The sequence below is a fragment of the Tursiops truncatus genome, chromosome 2, assembly GCF_011762595.2.
Source record: "Tursiops truncatus isolate mTurTru1 chromosome 2, mTurTru1.mat.Y, whole genome shotgun sequence".
NCBI lineage: Eukaryota > Metazoa > Chordata > Mammalia > Artiodactyla > Delphinidae > Tursiops > Tursiops truncatus.
Genome location: NC_047035.1, coordinates 134,450,759 through 134,473,727, shown reverse-complemented (window position 1 = coordinate 134,473,727; position 22,969 = coordinate 134,450,759). Strand labels below are relative to the sequence as shown.

Here is a 22,969-nt window from a genome sequence, read left to right as displayed (position 1 = left end):
TCTGCTTTAAAATGTTCCTCCGTTCAAGAAAATCCAATTTACATCTAAAACACGGATCTTAAAGATGACTACAGAGTACTAAAACTATTTTTCCTCAGATGGGCAGTCCAAATTACTATGCTTAAACTGCCTGAGAATCCAGTCTGCCCAGGGCCCACAGCTCCACATTAGGATTAATCCAACATCCCTAAGAGGCCTGACCTGACCCCAAGCCACTGAAGGCTCTGAAGTTCAGAGTACACTCAGAGGTGGGTGCTGTGCTGGGCTTCAGACGTGATGAAAGGCAGGCCCTAGGGAGGTCACCCAATGGTCTGTGAAGTGCTTCAAGATCAGGCTTTTCCCTGTCTCCTTCCTGAGTCTCCAAGCTCATCCAGGAGAGGACGCACCCCGCCCCCCTGCACTCTTGAATCCCCGCCGCCATTTTTTCTGTTCCCCACACGTATCAAGCCTAGCCCTCACTTTAGAGCTCTGCACTTGTTCCCTTGGGCTAGAACACTGTGCCAGGATCTGCACGTGGCGGGCTCCTTCTGGTCATTCTGGTCTCAGCTTAACTGGCCGCCCCTCAGAGGCCTTCCCTGACCACCCAGCCTAAAACAGCCTCTACTCAGGCACAATCACATCACATCCTATTGTTTTATTTACTTTCATTAAACTGTTCTTCCTGATGTTTTCTTGTTTATGATTATCTGCCTTCTTCTCACTATAATACAAGTACCGGAAGGGCAGGGACCCTTCCATTCTGTTCATGGCTAAATTTCCAGCATCCAAAAAGGGGTTTGCACAAAGCGGGCACCTGAATGAAAGAACTCCCCAGCTCCAGCTCAAAATTCACTTCCAGTACTAGTGTGTGATTGAAATTTAACAACTCCAGGAATAAAAAGTCAAAGACTCACACGCAACCCAGATTTCTGGAACTCCTTCCTCCTCTCTTGAGTCAACTTTGCCTTCTCTGCCATAGTCCACTATCCTAATTCCATCCACTCTTACCCGCTCAAAGGACTCATCTATTCTCAGAGTCAAAAGTACCAATTTCTTAAAAATAACTCAAACTCTCTCTAGTTCAAAATCAACTTTCTTACTCCATAGCTCCGAGCCCACATCTCCCGCTGTAATCAGGACATCAATATGCCCTTCAACATGTCTAAAGAACAAAGTCATCACCTTCCTTCTTTTCCACATCTGGCAATGGCATCAGCTGTCATTCACACTCAAGTCCTCAATCAACTATCATTCATTCTTTTTCACTCCCCGCATCTAATAAAGTATTTAGTCCTACTGCTTCTTTTAAATATTTCTTGCATCTGCCACCACCTCTCCATTTTTACCGCCACTAAACAACCTAGGCCCTCCCCACCCAGAGGGACCCTAGGAAAGCTATCAACGTTTTTACCACTGCCACCCAAAGGTCCTACAACTGCGATTCTCACACATGCACCTGGCAGTAATCAACATTTTTGTAGAGGCTGAGGGAAAAACCTGACCTGGTAATGTAACTACCCTGCCTAACACAAAGGGTGTACTTGTGGAATCACAGAGCTGACAGGCGAGGAAACCAACGCACAGCCAGGTTACACTACTGGCAGCCGAAGTTCCAGGTTCCGCATGTTCCACTGTGAACAGTTCACAAAAATAACTCATTACAACAGCTTCATTTAAACACTCAACAGTACTGCCACCTGTACAGTGGGACATTTCTTACATTTTAACTATGGCAGCTTACTGTGGACACATTTTTATTCAGAGACTGGTTAAGATGATTATTTGGAATATTTGGAATCCAGCCTATTTTTCTTAACTTTCAGGTAAAAGTTCTTCTCAGGATCCAGTGTTTTTCCTTATTAACTAGCAGTTTTCTCTCTTCTGTTGATGACATGTACCCCTAGCACATCTCAAATATAAACTAAAAGAAAAACTTCAACACACTCTATTCTTTTGCTTAGTACTTCTTTCTCTAGGTGCAGAGAATTGACCCCCTTACCAACGGACTGTCCTGTACAGTTACAGTAGTGCCCCCATCCTCAGGGGGGTACATTCACCCCCAGTGGATGCCTGAAACCATGGACAGTACTAACCCCATATATATTTTTTCCTACACACACACACCTGTGATAAAAGTTTAATTTGTAAATTAGGCACAGTAAAGAGATGAACAACAATAACTAAAAACAAAATAGAACAATGACCATTATACACTATAAAAGTGATGTGAATGTGGTCTCTCCCACCCTCTCTCTCAGAATATCTTACTGTACAAATTTAATGCCTTTTCCATCTTAATAAAAGAACTTATCACATACTGTGCCTGTAACTTCTGCAGTTTGAAGTGTGAAAGCAAAACCAGCATGAATCTGTTTTTCCTTCCTCACAATTTCATGGATAGAAGACTCATTCTTACCATAGATCTTAGCAACCTCAGCAAACAAATTTTTTTCTTTCATTATTAAGTCAAGAACCTTCACCTTTTCACTTAAGGAAGCACTTCATGGCTTCTCTTTGGCATATCTGAATTGCCAGCATCACTACTCTTGCACTTTGGGGCCATTATTAAGTAAAATAAGGGTCACTTGCACACAGCACTGAGATACTGCGACAGTTGATCTGATAACCCAGACGGATACTAAGTGTCTAGCAGGCAGGACACACTGGACAAAGGGATGATTTAAATACGTCCCCTACAGGACAGAGCAGGATGGTGTGAGATTCCACCATGCTACTCGGAGCAGTGCACAATTTAAATTTTATGCATTGTGGGACTTCCCTGGTGGTCCAGTGGTTTAAGACTCCACACTTCCACTGCAGGGGGCACAGGCTCGTTCCCTGGTTAGGGAACTAAGATCCTGCATGCTGCATAGCATGGCCAAAAATAAATAAATAAAATAAAATTAATGAATTGTTTATTTCTGGAATTTTCCATGTAATATTATCAGTCCATGGTGACTGCAGGTAACTGAAACCACAGAAAGCGAAACCGTGAATAAGGGGGAAACTACTACACTTTTCTTCACCCAAACAGTGTAAATCCCTGAGACTTGGCTTAGTTCACTGAAAATGGAGTACACTGTCACTCTTTAAAAAGGGATAACCAATTGCCTCAGTAAGTATTACTGCTGATCGACATATTTGAAATCTGAAATTTAAAACAGTCTTCCCCAGTAGAGCCTGCCCAACTTCATTAAACACATAAATCATATATAAAGCACTACTTTATTAAGTATATTCCCCAGAACTGATGTCTAAGAACCTTGCTTCCCTAACAGAACGAAGCTTTTTTAAGCTTCATAGGCTTTACAGTGGTTTCTATGACCAAGCCCAGAAAATACAGATTTAAATCACAATTTACCGTCATCGATGAGCTGTGTGACCTTATCACAGTATCTTCAGAACTCATTTCCTCATCTCTAAAACGGAAAGGTTGAAGCAGGTATTACCTGAAGTCTCTATTAACTCTAAAGTTCTCAAATTCCATGATGAAAAGTTCAGAAAACTTCTAACTGATCTCTCTGCCTCTACTCTCTCCTTCCAAATTATCCAGCACACTACCACCAATTAATTTTCCCAAACTACTACTGTATTAGCTTTCTATTGTTGTTACAACAAATTACCACAAACTCAGAGGCTTAAAAGAACACAAATTTTATTATCTTACAGTTCTGAAGGTCAGAGGCCTGAACGACTTTCACGGGGCTAAAATAAAGATGTCTGTGTTCCTTCCAGAGGCTCTGAGGAAAAACTGTTCCCCGGCTTTTCCCAGCTTCTAGAGGTGGCATTCCTTGGCTCATGGACCCTTCCTCCTTTCTCAAAGCCAGCAGCGTGGCATCTACAAATCTCTGACTCCCTCTCTCACTTACAGGAATCTTTATGATTACACTGGGCTACCCATATAATTAAAGGACAATCTCCAGTTTCAAGATCCTCAGCTTAATGAAATCTGTGAAGTCCCTTTTGCCATGTGAGATAAACATTCACAGGTTCTGGGGATTAAGACATAGACTCACTTGAGGAACCATTATTCTGCCTACCACAACTACGTAGTTATATCAGCCCCCTGATCAAACGCTTTCAATGGCCAAAAGCAGACAGAGACATCAGAAGAAAACTACAGAATATATCTTTTATACAAAGACACAAAAATCCTCAACAAAATACTAGCAAACCAAATCTAGCAACACACAAAAAGGATTATACACCATGACCAAATGAGATTAATCCCAGGAATGCAAGGTTGGTTTAACATTCAAAAATCAATCAATGTAATTCAGTAATGGAATGAAAGAAAAAACCCACACAATCATCTCAATAGACAGAGAAAACGTTCAACAAAATCCAACATTTTTTCACGATAAAAATACTCAAATTAGGAACAGAAGGGAACTTCCTCAACCTGATAAAGGCATCTATGAAAACCCACAGCTAGCAACATCATACTAATCTTAATGGTGAAAGACCAGATGCTTTCCCTTTAAGATCAAAAACAAGACAAGGATGTCTGCTCTCACCACTTTTATTCAACTCTGCATTGGAGGTTCTACTCAGGGCAACTAGGCAAGAAAAAGAAATAAAATAAAAAGATTGGAAAGGAAAAAAACTATTTTCATCATCTTGGATGTAGAAAATCCTAAGGAATCCACTAAAAAAGTACTAGCTAATAAACAAGTTCAGCAAGGTTGTAGATTAAAAGATCAATGCACAAAAATCAGTTGTATTTATATACTAGCAATGAGCCACCTAAAAATGAAATTAAGAAAATATCATTCACAATAGCATCAAAAAGGATAAAATACTTAGGAATAAATTCACAAAAATAAAAGGCATGTACACTGAAAACTACCGATATAAATCACTGCTGAAAGAAACTGATCTAACGAAGGGTGACCTAAATGAAAGGAACAGAATTGAGTGTCCAGAAGTAATTCCTTACACTTATAATCAATTGATTTTCAACAAAGGTGCCCCAGAAAATTCAACGGGGAAAGAATAAAATTGGAGGAGTACCAAAAAAATTGCTGTTCACAGCAGCATTATTCAGAATAGCCAAAAAGTGGAAACAGCCTAAATGCCCAACAGCTGAGGAGTGGGTAAATAAAATGCAGTAGGTCCATATAATGGAATATTATTTGTCAATAAAAAGGAACAAAGTACTTATACTTACTCTAACATATACCTTATATACATGATGCTAAGTGAAAGAAACCAGTCATAAAAGGCCAGGTATTGCATGACTCCATTTATACGAAATTTCCAGAACAGGTAAAACCATAAAGACAGAAAGTAGATAGTGGGTGCCATGGGCTGGAGGAGGGGGAATTGATGAGTGGCTGCTAAAGGGTGCGGAGTTTCTTTGGGGATGATAAAAATGTTCTGAAGTTAAGATAACACAACTGTGAATATACTAAAAACCATAAATGAGTGGATTTTATGGTGTGTGAATTTTATCTCAATAAAGTTGTTCGGGACTTCTCCAGTGATGCAGTGGTTAAGACTCCGCGCTCCCAATGCCCGGGTTCGATCCCTGGTCAGGGAACTAGATCCCACATGCATGCCACAATTGAGAGTTCTCATGCCACAACTAAGAAGCCCACCTGCCGCAACTAAGACCCGGTGCAACCAAATGAATAAATAAATATAAATATTTTTTTAAAAAGGACTTTAAGAAACAAACCAAAAAATAAAGTTGTTTTCTTAAGTCCAAGATATTCAATTCATGTGCAAACCCACTGGTGAACATAATAAATTGTCTCCAAGTAGTCTGGAAAGAAAATATGAACATAAATTATCTTCTAAGAACACATATATTTTTCTTTGTATGTTACATTTAACATAGAGATAAACTATGGAGCATGATCACATGAATGCTCTATGATAGAAAGGTATATGACTTTAATTAACACGGCATGGTTAAAAATAAATACATAAAATGAACAGCCTGTTTAAACACCATTAAAAGCTCCTCAGCGGTCACAAAATAAACTCCGCGCACCTTCTTGTGTGCTTTCACAACTAAGCGTCACCCACCTCTTCAGACTTATCTCCCATCACCCCCAACACAAATTCAGCAGGGCCAGACTTTCCACTACCATCCTTCCCCGCTCACTGAACAACATGCTCACTGCCACTCATCCCTCTACCATCTGGTCTGTGTCTTGAACAAATTCTGAGGATTTTTCAGCCAACGAAATGACCCTTAATCTTCAAGACCTGACTGAAATCCTGTCCATCAAAAAAGGTTTTTTCACGTCTCCAGACCATACCAACCCCAAACCCTCCAGCCTCTCGCAAGTCTAACTATCCATACCTCTAAGCCAGCTCCTCACCAAACAGGCACTTTCTACCACTCTGATTCAGATAATTCACTCTTACAACATTTAAAAAAAAAAAAAAAAAAACACACACACACACACACCTAGAATTTAGTTTTTCCAGCCTCGATTCATTCATTTATCCATTTCATCTTATAATTCCCTCACTTTAGGAAGATGATACATCAGCTTTCACCCAGATTCTTAAAGTAAATAGCACTTTTGCCAATGAAAGAGTGCCACCTAGTTGTGGCACAGGGTAACTGACCATGGCAGTAGGAAGCTCTACATACTAGTTTTACAGAAATGCACTGTACGTAAAAATAAGCCGGAGTATCATTTGGTAGGGCAATGCAATTATTTTATACACGCATCTTATCACCATGATCAGTCTATCTCACAAGTCTTACGAGCATTATTTGTTCTGAGCTCAGTGCCATGCATTATTATCATTTAATATTTACTAAATCAAATTTAATTTCTTAAGTGTATTAGGCCAATAAATTCATGTGTAGACGGTTAAAAATTCCTTTGATAATCACACGAGAGCATTTTTTGAGTTTATCATAAGAATTAAACAGCACAAGTTAAGTATAAAATGAAATCTTGCGATTTACTCACATATAATGGAGCTTGTTGTGGATTAAGTTTCATGACCCAGGACACTGAAACAGAAAAGGGAGAAATAAATGAGAATAAAATTAAAAGTTATCGTCAAAAATCTAAAACCTTCCAAAAGTCCTAGATGTCAAGCAAGGTTACAAAAGCACAATCAAAAGTCTGAGATTACTGGATGCCCGGCTTTCCTTAGAGGTTTGGGGAGGCAAGAAGGTCAAAGATTGCAGAATTCCTTGTAGCCCCGATTCCATCCTTTCAAGTGGGGAGAAAGATTTTCTGATTGAAAAATAAAGACAAAAGGCTTCACTGTCATAGAAGAAGCTTCAACAACAAAACCAACAGGATATTAAAATCAGTTACCAAAGCAAGAACAGCGTGCGTGCAGTTATACTTTTACATAATCCCCCAAACTCACACAATGCTACCTAACCAGGGATGCCCCCCAGTCTCACTGGGGCGCTTAGGGTAGAAGGGTTCGGCAGACCACTAGAGAGCCCTCTTCCTCTCAACCCTCCTCTCAGAGAAGGGGGGCTACTGCTGGCCTCCAACAGCTAGAAGTTGTCACTTTCCTCAAAATTAATAGCTGGATTCCCTGTGGTTACCTGCACTAAATGAATTCTCACAAAAATCTTAGGAAGAACTTTAGAGGAGACTTCCAGCATTACATAATACATTTGTGAATATTGAGAATAGCATGTTCTTAAAAGTTTAACTTGGTAATTTGACCAGGATTTCCTCTAAGCCAAAATGATCATCGTCCAGTATTGTGTACTTCAGAAGGGCAGGTCTTTTGCCAAATACAATGAATTTGAGAATAAGCTGATCCCATCTTCACAAGAGTCAGAGAAGCAGACCCAAGTGATTTCATTATAGTCAACTTCAAGTGTCTTACTCATGACAGGGGACTGGATTAAATTATTATCCAGCAAAATAAAAAACAACAGTACAGGAATGTCATTCATACATGCAAAAAAAGATAAAATCCCATATGTGGTATTATACCAGACCAGATCACAAAAGCGTAACAATTAACTGAAATCCCAACAGCATAAACTGGAGGTTATCCAAGACCAAATTTTAGAATAAAAAGCAATGCCTTAGCAACCGTGCATAACTCCAATAACAGAATCCTCTCAATATTAAAATTCTCACAAATCTGCCAGTTTGGTCAGGCTGTGTGTGTCTGCGGATCAAGGCTCACCCAAAAAAAAAAAGTTAACACACACCTGTGGAAAAAAAAATCTATAACCAGGCTCCTAAGCACAATCACCTCCAACCAGCAGGCCACGGGTTTCACTGTGTTCTGCTGGAAGACATGCTCACAGCCAGGAAGCCCCCGCAGTGACTGACCACCTCCCTGCCTGCCCCGTTCATCCTCTGGTCTACCAGAGGATTGTAAGAGACTTCCCAGCTCAGGGCACTCTTTCCTTTCTGCCGGCCTTCATTTAATGGTTTTGTACCCATAGGTGCTAAAAATCACCCGCAAAAATCCACACTGAAAACCAAGCTTGAGAAATGTAGCAATAACCAATGCTTTTAGTAGAAAAATAGAGATTTCCTGGCCATCAGATGCAAATAGCAAGCATAGATTAAAAAAAGAAAGACTGAAGATTGAGTACTTTCTCAACGCATTAAATATCCATTTAATTTAAAATTAAGCTCCCTGTGCTCACTGGTCTTTTAATCAGCTTTCCAGGTCGTATTCAGACTTACCTGGGACAAAAGACTAAAAGAACCTATAAATTTCTGAACCAATTTGCCTTAACTAACTTCTGAAGTGTTCCTGTCATCCCAAGCAGAAGAAATATCAGGGGAAACCAAAACAGGAATTAACACTTTGTAATCCATAAGGTTTGGAGAAATCCACAGAGACAAACTAGTGACTTAACAGCCCTCTGATGCTTCTTGATTTGCCAAAAAACCTAGAATGACGTGTATAAGGACCACAAACATCAACTTATCTGATGTTCCCACTGCATTTCACGAAAGATCTGGTGAAACTCACTTGGCTCTAAGGGCTGATGCCATCTGAACTGTCTGCAATCATGAACTTGCCTAAACTTATTTCAAAGCCAAACCCATACAAGTTATTCTGATATGAGGATTAAAGAGGGACGACAAAGTGTCTGTCCACTCACACTGGTCAAAGGCACAGGTCATTGTTGTGTTGGCAACACAGCCGTTGAAAGAATACATCTGTCAAAAGTCATAGAGGTAATGACCCCAGAAGCACAGGATTGGTAAATTCACATTGCCTTTAGGCTTCTTCAATGCTGACACACCAGGGGAAAGTGAGGACTAACATTTACAGAGCTTTATATCCAATATAATTTTTAATCCCCATAAAAAGATATTATTTTCTCCCATTTCATTGGGAGGGAAAAGTTCTTTCAATGATTAAATCATTTAATATCAACATCAAGAGGTGGGAGAACCCAGTTTCAAATCCCGTCTGACGCCACAAATTGACTTGCCCTACGTCTAGCCCTCATTCTACAAGCAATACAGACTCTCTTTGACTTTGTTAATTCAACTGTCACTGGGCGTCTCCCATGTGCCAGACACCGTACTCAAGGCACTGAGAGTACAGAAGCTTCACAGAGCTTATTCTAGGAGTAACACAGATAAATAAAGCATTAAAATAAACGGTTTTCAGAGAGTGATTAGTGAGTGCTATTGAGAAAAATAAAACAGGGAAGAGGGAACGGGAAATGAGTAGGATACAGTTTTAAATATGGTGCTGAGGGGAGGCCTCTGTGAAGTGACTTTTACCCAAAAAATGAAAGAGATTAAGAAAGCTAGTAATACAGATAATAGATGAAAGACCCTCAAACTGGTCCTAAAACTGAAAACTCAAGAGTCGCGATGCTAAACCATCGAAAACTTGCTACGTATAATGCCTCAACTTATTTCACACATTTAAACAAACTTACTTTACTTACTTGAGAGCTGTGTTCTACAAAAAGGAGCATATTACAGGAAGGCAGTCTTTTGGGTCAAAGTAAATGTACTTAAAAATCAACGTATACACCAAGACCAATTTGGAGATCACTGGACTCTCTGCTTTGCCAACAGAATTTTTATCAAGCTTTCCCAAACGGAAAATTAAAGAAATGCACTATGTCCATCCAATCATTTCATTAAGGAATTTTAAGAGAGAAAACCCTGGAATTTCTTCCTTACCCAATAACTAACTAGTGAGTGACCTTGCACAAGTTCACTGGGTTGCTTCCATGTAACACAAGCACAACATGTGACAGACACAGTGGGACAGTAAAGGCTGCATGCCATTTGAAAGAGACCATGAAGAAAAGGAACTATCAAAACTCAAAGATTTAAATGATGTGATTTTAAGTATGTTCACCAACTCTGCCACTCAGTAGTAACCTGCTACAGTTCTGAGGAGTCATAAATTCAGGGGGTGTGAAATAATTACAAGCACAGTAATTAAGTATTTTTATTCTTTCCACATTTTGCATTTTATTTCAAAATGCTCAAAGGAAAACCAAATTTAATAGCTTGCTATTGTATAAATGTCACACGTTCACTTTATGTCAAAACAAGAGTCAACCAATTTTAATGCAACTGTCTCAATTATATAAATCTACACACTCCCACAACACCCCCATGCAAGAAGTCTCAGGGTGCTGCTGATTATGATTAGACTTTGTGCTGATGATCCCTTCTTGCACTTTAACATAAACTATCACCATAGGGTGCAATGCACAAACCATCATCAGGATGTACACCAGTTTTGTACCAACATTAACAGTAGCAAAAGTTTTGGAATATTTTGCAATTCACTCTACCTGAAAATGATTGTGTAGAAACTCAGTCACTATACAGGATCACAGAGAAACTCAAGCAAGAAGTGATACGCCTGTTTGATTAGTTTGGGGGAAGTAAAGGAAAGAAAGCACTTCCACCAACCAATGTGCCTGAGCAAACGAATGCAAAACCTTAGAAGCTACAAAAAAAAAAATTTACACACCTAAATAAAACTTGGTGTCCACAACAGGTGTCAGCAAACATTTTTGTAAAGAGCCAGATGGTAAATATTTTAGGCTTTGCAGGTCATATGGTCTGTGCTGCAATATGTAAATGACTTGGGTGGGTCCATGTTCCAATAAAACTTTATTTACAAAAAGAGGAAGAAGGCTAGATTCAGCCAGTGGGCCACAGAATGCCAACTCCTGGTCAAAAACTAAAAAAAATACCTCTTAATAATTCAAAGAAGCACTATGCCCTCACTCAACAGTTTTATATGTCTCAAAGAATATTTTCATCTAAAAAACCACTTCTCAATACAGGAAAGGCATAGGGTGTGGCACAATATTCTCTAGATGAGAAATCAGATTAAATGGGTAGGCATCCAAGTTCTTTACTAATAAACTGTATGAGCAAGTCACTTAACTTGTCTGAGTCTCAGCCTCCTTATGTGTAGAAAGGGCATAGTAACTGCTGCCTATATTATGGAGTTGGTGTAAGAATCAAAAGCAAGGGCCAAGTACTAATGTAGAATATGTCTCCAGGGTATACTGTGTGAATAGAGTGAGATGCCAAACAGTATGCATAGTATCCTCTTTTTGTGTAAGAAAGGGGGAAATAAGAACATATATTCATGTTTGCTACTATCTGCATAAAGAAACACTGGAAGGATACATTAGAAACTAATAAAACTGGATATGAAAGGTGAGGGTCACAGGGTAGAAGAGGATGTGGGTGGGAGAATGACTTCTTAATAAATCTTTTTATATTGAATTGAAAAAAAGAAAAAGCGCCAAGTAAAGCACTTAAGCACACTTGCCAGGCACAGAGTAGAAGCCACTGTTCCTTCTTCCTGGCAGAGTTTCTGGGTCTCAGTGGAGACTACCACATAAAATACTTTGAAAAGTATAAATGGTTAAATGAAAGGCTTCAGGTAGCAAGAGATGCATTTCTGTCTTAAAACACGTGGTGGGTAAAGTAGAATTGCAAAATATAACAAAATAACCACAGAAAAGGATCTGGAGGAACAAATACCAAAATGTTAAATGTATGTATTTCTGGGGATTACAGGGAATTTTCATTCCTAAATTATCAGTTTCTTAATTATAACTATTCAAACAATGAACAGATATTACTTTTGCAATCAGAAAGGAAACATTACACACAGCACATCTGGTTTAAGTCCCTGGTCATTCAGTGTATCGCAACTGACCTAGAAATGAGTAAAAATACCTTTTTTTCCTAAATGAAAACACTGAATAAATCTACAATCCTTACTAAAGGTCCCTGGAGCTAATAAAAGCAAAGCAATTAAAACAAGAATGTCTGCACCCATACGTTTGTAAACTTAAACCAAACTCACTATTCTTTAGCCACAGCCACACAGTACACTAAACAAGCCTTTAACAGGTGCTCCACCCTTAACGAAATGCCCAAGGGGAGGTGGCGGGAGGGGGAGCAAATCACAGGCCCCCCTCAACACCGTATCAGGTAATTATACTGCAGGCTGCAAACTCCCTTGAACCTGTGAGCGTGGAGATCTCAGCCCATTTCCTAAGGACCAGCTGTCTGTCTCTGACAAATCTATCACTTCAATTGGTTTTTGCAAATGATTTTTGTCATCCACAACAGGAAAGCTTCTAAATCCACAAAAAAGATGTGCAGCCCCCAGTCTCATTAGGAGGAGAACAGCTGTTTGGGACACAGCCAAGTGTAAACAGAGTATTTTTACCTGCAGGGTACTTCCATGGCAAAATGTGCTTCAAATGAATTTCCCTGGCCAGAGACCCTGCTAAGACTGGGCTACAGTAAACCCTTCGAAACCCACAAACATTTGGGGCGAGGGGTAACATGGAAATGACAATGCATACTCTGGATTCTTGCAAAACAGTCAACATTCAGGTCTTCCTCAAGGAAAATAACAAGATCCAAAGACTCCTTCCTTCATTCCTAAGGAGTCTGGGCTGGTGGCTATAAACATGTTATGAACTGGTTGAGGGTGGGAGCCAGGAATTCTGAACAATAGAAAAAGAAGCACAGTACAAAGAGCAGACAGACTCTTCCTGGGGAGGATGTCAAGTTATACAAAAAATATAGAACACTACATGTACGAAATACATTTCCTGAATTAGGGACTGAGGAAATCTTACAGAAGCCTCATAAATGTCCAAGTTCTTCTGAGATGCACTGAGCTTCCCTGGTGGCGCAGTGGTTGAGAGTCCGCCTGCCGGTGCAGGGGACACGGGTTCGTGCCCCAGTCCGGGAAGATCCCGCATGCCGCGGAGCAGTTTGCTCTAAGCAGTGATTCTCAAATCTTAGTGCACATGAGCATCCACTGGAGCCTTCTTAAATAATGCCGACTCTTGCCTGGTCCCCTCCCCCCACTTCCACCATCAGAGTCCAAATCAGACCAAACCTTGTGATGTTTCTGCTTTGAAATCATGGCCCACACTTTTGGAAACAATGGTGTTAAGATCCATAACACATGTCTGATTCTCTCACAGCACAGTAAGCCTTGCTCTGTCCCACCGTCTCATGACACAGTACTTACTACACACCAAGAAAAAAGCAAAGCACTAGTCGGAATTGGGGTGAGATGGGAAGAGGGGCCTAAAGCAGGTAGTCAGGACATGAAAAGAACGAAGAATCTAACAAAGTGCAATACTCACAGTAAAACAAAAGGATTCAGCAAACTAAGACAAAACCCAAACAACAAAACACTAACACCCACATTCGCTCATTTAATTTCTTCTTTATCAGTGCTGCATTACCCAATAGGCAGAATGATCCTGAACTTAGGGCAAACATACACACGCAAAGTAATTATCGTGGAATAAAAAAATCAGAACTCTTTCCACGATAATTAATTAACTAATTAAAATAATTAAGAAATTAAACTTAATTTTAAAACTCTGACTTTCTTACACTCATCTTAGAGCTTGCTCTAAAATTCATAAGGGAGAGTACACCATAGTCTTTTTAGAGCTTAAGGCCTCCTTTTCTTTATATATGTATATAATTTCTGCCTGGCACATAAAGACTCAATAATGGGAGATAATCTCATATTTCTGAGCCCTTAGAATATTCCATGTACAGCTGGATGCTGAGCTTTAGGGATAAACACCACGTGGCTGGTACCAATTTCATAAGTGACACATATTAAGTAACCAGGTAATTTATAGTACAATATGATTAAGTGCAATAATAAAAATTTTACAAGGATCAGGAAGGACCTATAAACTCTCTAGAAGGTGGAGGCCCAGACACAGCTTACTGGAAGAGGCCAACACTGAGGCAATTTTCACCAAGTGGACATAGAAGTGTAGTGCAGAAAAAACTGCATAACCAAAGACAAGACAGCACAGTAAGTTCTTAAGAACAATACAGAAGAAATGAGAAGTGCAAGCAGGGGATGATGGGAGAAGTCAGGAGAGGCACTCATGTAAAAGCTGCTTGGCCTCAGAAGCCAAGGAAGGAAGACAGAGAAAATATACAAACCAGTGGACACAGCTCTAGCCTAAAGAAATTATGGTCATACGATGGCACTGGCATCAACAAATCTCTGCTTTGTTTTTTCTTTTTCATTTTCTTTTCTTTCCTTTCTTTGTCACCTCTCTTTTTTTAAAGCTCAGACTCAAATGTCAGATCATACACAACTGCAGGTTCAAAGATTCATTAAAAAGTTTCACTGGAAGGTAATCATGTAGCCTAAACTCAAACCCAGACAGAGCAAGTATCTGTTGTGGGTTCCAACCAGTAAGGTCAGGCCAGAACCTCACCATGGCTTTCCTGAGGTGCAGCAAGCAAAGGCTGGCTTCCCAATCAATTTTCACAGGCCCTGGGATCCTCATCCCAAACTCTAGCCAAATCCTGTCAGCCATGGAACTCTATAAACGCGGTCTCAGAAGCAGCCCACATTACCCTCCTTCCCCAAGTAGGAATCACTGCCAGTCTACCTGCCTCTGCTTGTAGATATGAGTGCCAGGGCCTTATCACCTTGAGAAAATCTCTCCATGCTCCATTTGCACCTCTGACTCAACCTTCCTAAAATGCTTCTTTCGTTCTGCAGCTTCCTCTCTGCCTACATAGTAGTATGCAATCACATAGCAAGGTTCTTTGGGGGCACCAACCTCTTTTCTTTAGGAAGTTCTAGGCGATAGCACTAAGATCTGCCTTGCTTCAAGAAATGGAGGGAAAAGCCTAAAAATAAGATGTGATCACAGTTTTGGGAACACATTTAACCCATCTTAGTTCTTCTAAAGGTGGAGCCCTGCACCCTAGGGCTCATAAGCCCAGGTGCTGCATCCACAGACACACATGGGCAGCTTAGGACTGGCAGCTGCCAACAGAGAGATTAATAAGCTCACTACATTTCCTCTGCAAAATATTCAATATCATATTTATTTTACACCAACTCTCTATAAGCCACTTTGATAATAATGAAGATACTAAAGGAACAGATGACTGCACAGTGCCCATCTAGATTGGGGAAACAACCTTCTAGCATTTAAGAATTCTTGGCGGTGGGGGTGGGGGGGGAGGCAGGTCCGAGAGGGAGGGGATATATGTGTACATGTAGTTGATTCACTTCATTGTACAGCAGAAACTAACACAACATTGTAAAGCAACTATACCCCAATTAAAAAAAAAAAAACAATTCTTTAGCAACCCCTCACAGAAGAATGTAAGGCTAAAACTGAGAATGGCAATATAATTCAGAGAAGGAGAGAGACAGACTTGGATTTGAGTTGTTAACTCTTGCACTTCTGGCTGCATACCCTGGACAAGTTATTTAACTGCCAGGCTTTATTCTCATGTGTAAAATGGGGGGAAAAAGAATAAAAGATGTGTGTAAAATGTTTATACAGTACTAAGCAACAAGAAAGTACTCAATAAATTAAGTTTCTGTTCTTACTGCCTGGAATGAGTTATGTGATTAGCCATCTCAGCACTCACCTTGCATCCCATTCAACTACTCCATCCTAATCACTGCTTATGTCTAATTCTAAATAAAGGGCACTGATGAGGGAAACGGGGACCCCAACAGATACAGTGCTCTACTAAATATGCCCTTTATCTTTGGTGAACTCTCAGTGGCCATCCAGGCTCCCCCCCACTACCCCTTCTGATGTCTCTGCATAGTGTTCAGTGCATTATCTATGCGGCCTTATTTAGCACTCCTCTCCCCTATCCCATACCCTCCCTTCCACTCAGCTCCTACACACACCATCTGCATGCCCCATGCTCAGTCCAGTCCTCACTCTTTTGCTCAAGATAATGCCTTCCACCTTGCTGATAAGCTAATCTATACAATCAGCAATAAGTCACACACTGGGTTTTATTTCACTTTTACTTCTGTGCTTACCTTTTCTCCCTAACTTGTTTATTCCAGCCCACCACACCCGTATATGTCTTCTGTAGCACTCCTCCACACCACTACTGCTCCTGTTGCAGCATCTGGCATGGTACTGAGCACCCAATAAACACTGAAGAAATACCTGATTGACATGAACATCAGAGACAGAAATTAATCAGCTTTTCCACACCGTTTGATGGTAAAGGATCCACAGCTATAAGAACAAAAATCAATCTTACCAAAATATCTAAGGTCAGTCTAGTCCCAGAAGGCTTACCTAGTAGCTTATTAAGAAATCCAGCCTGGATCAATTTGCTTGATTGGCCAGAGACGTAACAGAGACCAGAGTGGGGGAATTCAGCATCATTTAACTGGACAACAACCCCAAAGTAAAGGGGAGGGAGGGCAAAGAGCTGCTTAACACCATACTTAGGCTCTCGCATGATGGTTGGTACTTCAGGGAAGAGGAACACTTGCACATGTTATTTCAATCCTCTTTTGGTGTTTTACACAGGCTTGTGGTTTCCTGCAAAAATAGTTTCTGCTGCTTTGCAGAGACCTATATAGAGAACAAAACTCCAAATGGCTATTCCACAGGTGAGAATTTTGCCACCAGCTGTATCCTGTTATCCAAAGGAAAAGGAACTGTAAGCTGCCAGGAGGTCCAGATACAGGAGAGCAAGACCATAAATTCAGTAAGTGCTGACAATCTTATCCCTATGGTAATAAGTATAAACTTTAAATTTAGAAAAATTCACACACAGCTGTGTTTTATGTAAATTAACCTCAGCAGGGGTTAAAAGGGACATCCTGTAAAGAGACTGCCAAATTCAAGCCTTATACTTCCTTCATCCTCCCCAACCTCTATCATCCAAAAAGCAAGCAATCCAATGTGCTAAACCAATTATAAACTATTTGGAAAGACTAAATATAGGCAAGTGGGCGCTCACACAAATGTAGACATTACGAAGCTGGATGACCTAACCTGGACAAATCCCAAGGCCTGGAGTGGCTACTTGGTTAGAAATTATTTCACAGTGACACAAAGCCCACCTTCTTGGTCACATTACATGACAAAAGCACTATCACATCATTCCCACAAGTGGCAGGCAGAAGAGGTATTAGAAACAGATGCTAGGAATGTCAATGTTAGCTTTTAAATTGTTAAAATGGTTCTCATATCTCAAGGATAAATATTGCCTTCAATGTTATTCTCCAGTAGTATGTCTTTAACATTTTGAGAACAATGGTATTTGAAAACATGAGAGGTGGACTTTTTTTTTTAAACGATCTCAAAATTGGAGGGAAAGTTTTAAACAACAAAGACTTCAGGAAAAAGAAATTTGTATATTTCATAATTAAATGAAAATTCTACAAAGTCAAAGAAACTCCAGTATTTTCAGCAGCCCGCTATTAGAGGTTTTTGGGTTTTTTTAAGTATTTATTTATTTTGGCCACGCTGGATCTTAGTTGTGGCACGTGGGATCTTCGTTGCTGCATGCGAGATCTTCTAGTTGCAGCATGCGGACTTCTCAGTTGTGGCATGCATATGGGCTCTACTTCCCTAACCAGGGTTCGAACCCAGGCCCCCTGCATTGGGAGCGCATAGTCCCACTGGACCACCAGGAAGTCCCTGTTAGGGTTTTTTCAAATATTACTTTATTAACTTCTTAAGCGAAAAATTTCATTTTAAAAGGAGATTTTCTATTCATAAAGCATCCCTGGCCTGAGTTATCCGTTAGGGAGTCATTTTGTTTTTATATCATACAATGAGCAGAGAGTATTTTTTAAAATTACTGATAAACTTAGTTTAGGTGGAAACAACTAGGTCCAGTCAACTAAAAGCACACGAAAATCATCACCCCTACATCTAACGATCTAGATGCCATACAGAACCATAACAAACTACACAGAACCTGTGATAATGTGATTAGCAGTTTTAGCAGAGAATTTAGCTACTTAAAGACCAAAATGTATCCGTGTTCTGACATAACAGAACTGTTTCTCACCCTCTCACTATACGGGAAAGGTCTCCCTCAGTAATCTCTCCTCCAAGTCACACTGAAGGGGAGTCTAAAGGAAACACTCTGCACTCATAGCGTCCACGGTAGAGGAGGAAGTGCCTATGCATTTTGAAAATGGTGACTTACAAGAGTTGCCGCTAACTCTGTTTGGATGTTAATAAAGACAATTCACTTTCAATTAGGACATACAGCTTCACAAAACAAACACAAGTGTTTGACAACACTAAAGTAAAGAACTGGTAAGATTATATCTCAACTGAATCGAAAATCAACTACAACATGTTCTGCAAATTCTGCTAACTTGATCAATTCACTGAAAAATGGTTTAAAAATAATGATTCAAAAGGCAGCTTTCCATCAAATTATTAAAAGGTTATTGCCCGGCTAAATTTGGGTGATATTACACTTGTTCTGGATTTAGAAATAACAGAGTTACGAGAAACTTTAGAGGTTATTCCCTGAATTTCAAATTTTCTGAATTCCTCTTAACAGGAAACTCTTAGAGGATCACATATACTAATTTTCTTTTTTCTTTTTTCGCGGTACGCGGGCCTCTCTCTGTTGTGGCCTCTCCCGTTGCAGAGCACAGGCTCCGGACGCGCAGGCTCAGGGGCCATGGCTCACGGGCCCAGCCGCTCCGCGGCATGTGGGATCTTCCCGGACCGGGGCACGAACCCGTGTCCTCTGCATCGGCAGGCGGACTCTCAACCGCTGCGCCACCAGGGAAGCCCCCTAATTTTCCATTTCTTATTGTATCAGTTATTAATTTCCCTATTTGCACTAAGTTAAAACATATGATCGTTGCTTTAAAACATTTAGCATTTCTAGCTATGTGTGAGTAGATAAGTGGCACATAACAGAAATGCATAATGATGAACTGTTTCAAGTAAATGTGGAAACAGACAATATTACTATGCACATGAAACTTCAAATACTTAATATATTTAGAATATACAAAAAAATATAGCTACAGAAAGTCAGGCATCTGCTACACAATACCCTTTCCTTTAAAACTACAATATTTCAAAATACAAAAAATAGATATAGGTGTTTCATAAAATAAATGTTAAAGAATGGGTCAAAGAATAACCCAAGTGCTAATAATTTGGTCATAATGAACACTTCAGTTGGCTACTTTTTCTGAAAATCTTTACAATCAAAAAGTCAATTGGGGGCTTCCCTGGTGGCGCAGCAGTTGGGAGTCCGCCTGCCAATGCAGGGGACACGGGTTCGCGCCCCAGTCCCGGAGGATCCCACATGCCACGGAGCGGCTGGGCCTGTGAGCCATGGCCGCTGAGCCTGCGCGTCTGGAGCCTGTGCTCCGCAGCGGGAGAGGCCACAACAGTGAGAGGCCCGCGTGCCGCAAAAAAAAAAAAAAAAAAAGTCAATTGGAACTTATTTGCAAAGCAGAAATAGAGAACAAATTTATGGTTACCAAGGGGAGAAGTGGGGGCGTGGGATGAACTGGGAGATTGGGATTGACATATATACACTACTATACATAAAACAGATAACTAATGAGAACCTATTGAATAGCACACAGAACTCTACTCAATGCTCTGTGGTGACCTAAATGGGAAGGAAATCTAAAAAAAAGAGTGGATATATGTATACGTATGACTGATTCACTTTGCTGTATAGCAAGAAACTAACACAACATTGTAAAGCAGCTATACTCCAATAAAAATTAATTAAAAAGTAAAAAAAATTTTTTTTAGTAAATTAATTTAGGGGAAAAAGAGTAAAGATTTCCAGGCATACTGTCCCCAAACTGTTGCTTTGCAGGTTTTGTTAACTGGGAATGAGGGTGGGACTGAAGAACAGGTACCTGTACGTGTGTCTTCCAAGAGTCCAGGCTGTCCAGAAAGCAATTCGATGTGGAAGGGATGACGAAGAGAAGATGTAAAGGATGCAAACAAAGGTATGTGAAAGGCAGCAAGAGGAAATAATTCAATTCAGCAAGTATTTGCGTGTGTACTCTAGACAGAGACTGCGGATAGAACAACAAACTATAAATAGTCCAAATAAACTCTCCTGAGAGCTCTGTGATCTTGGCTTTCTGATTCTCCACATAAATTAAACAGGCCCCACAGAGGTCCCACCCCCACTGCAGCAACAGTTGGTTCAGTGCTGGATTTGTCACACACAGTTAGAAGACGGCCAGAACTCAGACTGCGCCGAAAGAATGAAAAGCCACGGTTGCTCCTAAGATCTGAGGTGGAAGATAGAAGAGGCAACACCTTCAACATGCCCCACCAACTGATGAATGGATGAACTGTTCTGACCAGAGTAAGAGGAGCACCCAGAGGAGGGCACTGAAGTCTGAGCCCTTGCCAGCTGTAAGACCTTTCTCCTCTGCATGAAGCAGCTGGTAGTCACAGGCCTCTGAGAACCACTGTGGGTCAATCAAAAGTGGGCAGCTCTTCGGTACAGTAATGACACAGAGTAGATGTTCTATACACTTTGTCTTTCACTGGCACAAACCCAGCCAGGCAAACCTGACTTGGGACAACCAACAAGAAAAAAACAATAATGCAAGATGGAAAAGACTGGGAAACAGAATCCTTACTCCTTACTTGCAGCAACAGCAGAATCCTTGAGAAACAGAAGCCACTCAACTAACCACTAGTTTGGAAACTTAGAGTTAAAACCTCAGTGATATGAATTCTCCTTCTAAATGACTTGAATAAAATGAAAAAGGTGTTTTCAGCTATCAAACTTGGGCTCAGCAACAGCTGACTTCGTGGCTGGCTCTCCATCAGCAGGAAGTAAAATGGTGAAAACCACAAGCCAACAGTCTCAGCACCTACCCCACGAGGTAAAAGCTCATAGGTCAATTTTTTTTCATAGTTTTAAAAATATATTCCTAATTCCTCTTTCTTTCCCTCTGTTGCCCTCCCCAAGTGCCAGTACAACCAAACTAAAGATCGCATTCTAAAACAACCTCCAGAGGCATTTTAAAAAGAACAAAACGGCCCCAGTACCTACTACAGGAAAAAGCTAAACAAAGATGAAGGATAAAGACTGACTGCCGGCTCTATCCCACATTCCCCTCACCCTCCCCAATGTGACACATGGCATTATCTATGGAGAGACCTAGTCATTTTCTAGCTCATATGTTTGCATAAAAATAGGAACACTGAATGTTCAGAGAAGAGAGTAAAAGGATTATCAACTAGTTCCAATTTTACCAACTGATCTCATCCTCTTGTTACAAGCTGCTTCCTGGCCTCTGAAATCCATTTCTGAAATTCAACCAAGGGCATTTTTTAAAAAGTATTCCTTCCTCCCTCGCTCTCTCTCTCAAGCATACACTGGAAATACACTGGGTGGTAAACAAGCGCTCACTGGCTTTCAGAATTCATACTCACCAAAAATGTGTATATACCTCACTGACAGGTACATCATAGCCTCCTATTTCATTCCTCAGTGGGTGTTCTTCTCATTCTTCAACCAAAAGGCAAACATCGTAATTCTACCATCCTAACATCCTACAGCTTATCAGCTATGAAGACATAACGACCACCAACATCATCTTCACTGCCACTTATAGAAGAGTTTTCTTAATCTGTTCCAGGCACCTTGCTAATCCTCACTTAATCTATTTTACAAATGAAGAGATTCATGGTTAAAGTTAAGTAACCTGGATAAGGTCCCACAGTTAGTAAATGGTGGGAGCCAAAATCTGAACCCAGACCTTAACCCTTAGACTACTACACTGCTGCCTCTCCTACTCTGTAGGAAGCCTCATGACCTCCATTTCTTATTCTGTGAATGGAAGGGGTTGGAGTAGGTAATCATGAAAGTTCCTTCCATCTCTAGCACATCATAATTCCACGTACAGAAACAATGGGTACCTTAGGTATATAAACAAAGGAGGAAAGGTGATTGATTTTGTGAGCTGGGAATTAAACACAGTGAGGATGAGAAGAATTTCAATGGAAAATGCTTAGTGGAGGAAGCAGCATTTCACTAATTAAAGACCGAAGGGTGAGAAAGAAGACAAAGACATGCTTGTGTAGAGCTTCTCTGTAGACTAATTCATCTGTTTCATCTCCCACCAAACTGAACCATTTTAGACTACTTTACAGAGGTGCCCTATTCTCTTTTTCCAAAGTAGTAGGCAATGGCCTACAGAAAAAGTCAGCTGCGTAATAAAAACAAGTAATGCAACTCAACAGACCAACATGTTCCTACCCACATCCAAATGGAAATGTTTACAAGCTTGATAATCAGCTGGGGAATGGACAGACTCCCTTCTACACAAACACAGGCTAATGTCCGCCAGCTAAAATCTGCTGCCCAAAAAATTTAGTTGCTGTTACAGGAACTTCTGAGAATGTTTTCTCCTAAATTCTAAAAAAATCTGATAAAGAAAATAATCAAGCTTAAAAACCAATGCCCAAGCTTCAAGAGAATGAACAAGGAGTCTTTCACATTCAAAACTGCAATCAAAGTGAATAACATTTCTGTTGGTACTACATTAAATTTTACAAACTGTAAGTACTAAAAAGAAGTACACCATCCTATCACTTCATGGCACATACTGGAAAGTACATTGGCTTTTCGTATAGGTAATCAGCAGTCTTGAAGTGTGCTACTAAATTGGACAGAAAATTAAAAAACAAAAGCAGTTAAAAGCAAGATGGACAGACCAGAGACATGTACTGTGATGTTCCATTATAGAC

The 22,969-nt window shown here is 40.3% G+C and overlaps 1 protein-coding gene across 1 annotated transcript in view; it reads right to left on the bottom strand.

Annotated features, from left to right (window-relative positions):
* Window positions 1-22,969, bottom strand: part of AKAP13 (A-kinase anchoring protein 13) — a 350,062-nt gene that overhangs the window by 245,660 nt on the left and 81,433 nt on the right. Inside the window, exon 2 of the mRNA XM_019945698.3 lies at window positions 6,918-6,961. Coding sequence (XP_019801257.2) covers window positions 6,918-6,950 — 33 coding nt within the window. The 5' untranslated portion in view covers window positions 6,951-6,961. The remainder of the gene's footprint in view (window positions 1-6,917; window positions 6,962-22,969) is intronic.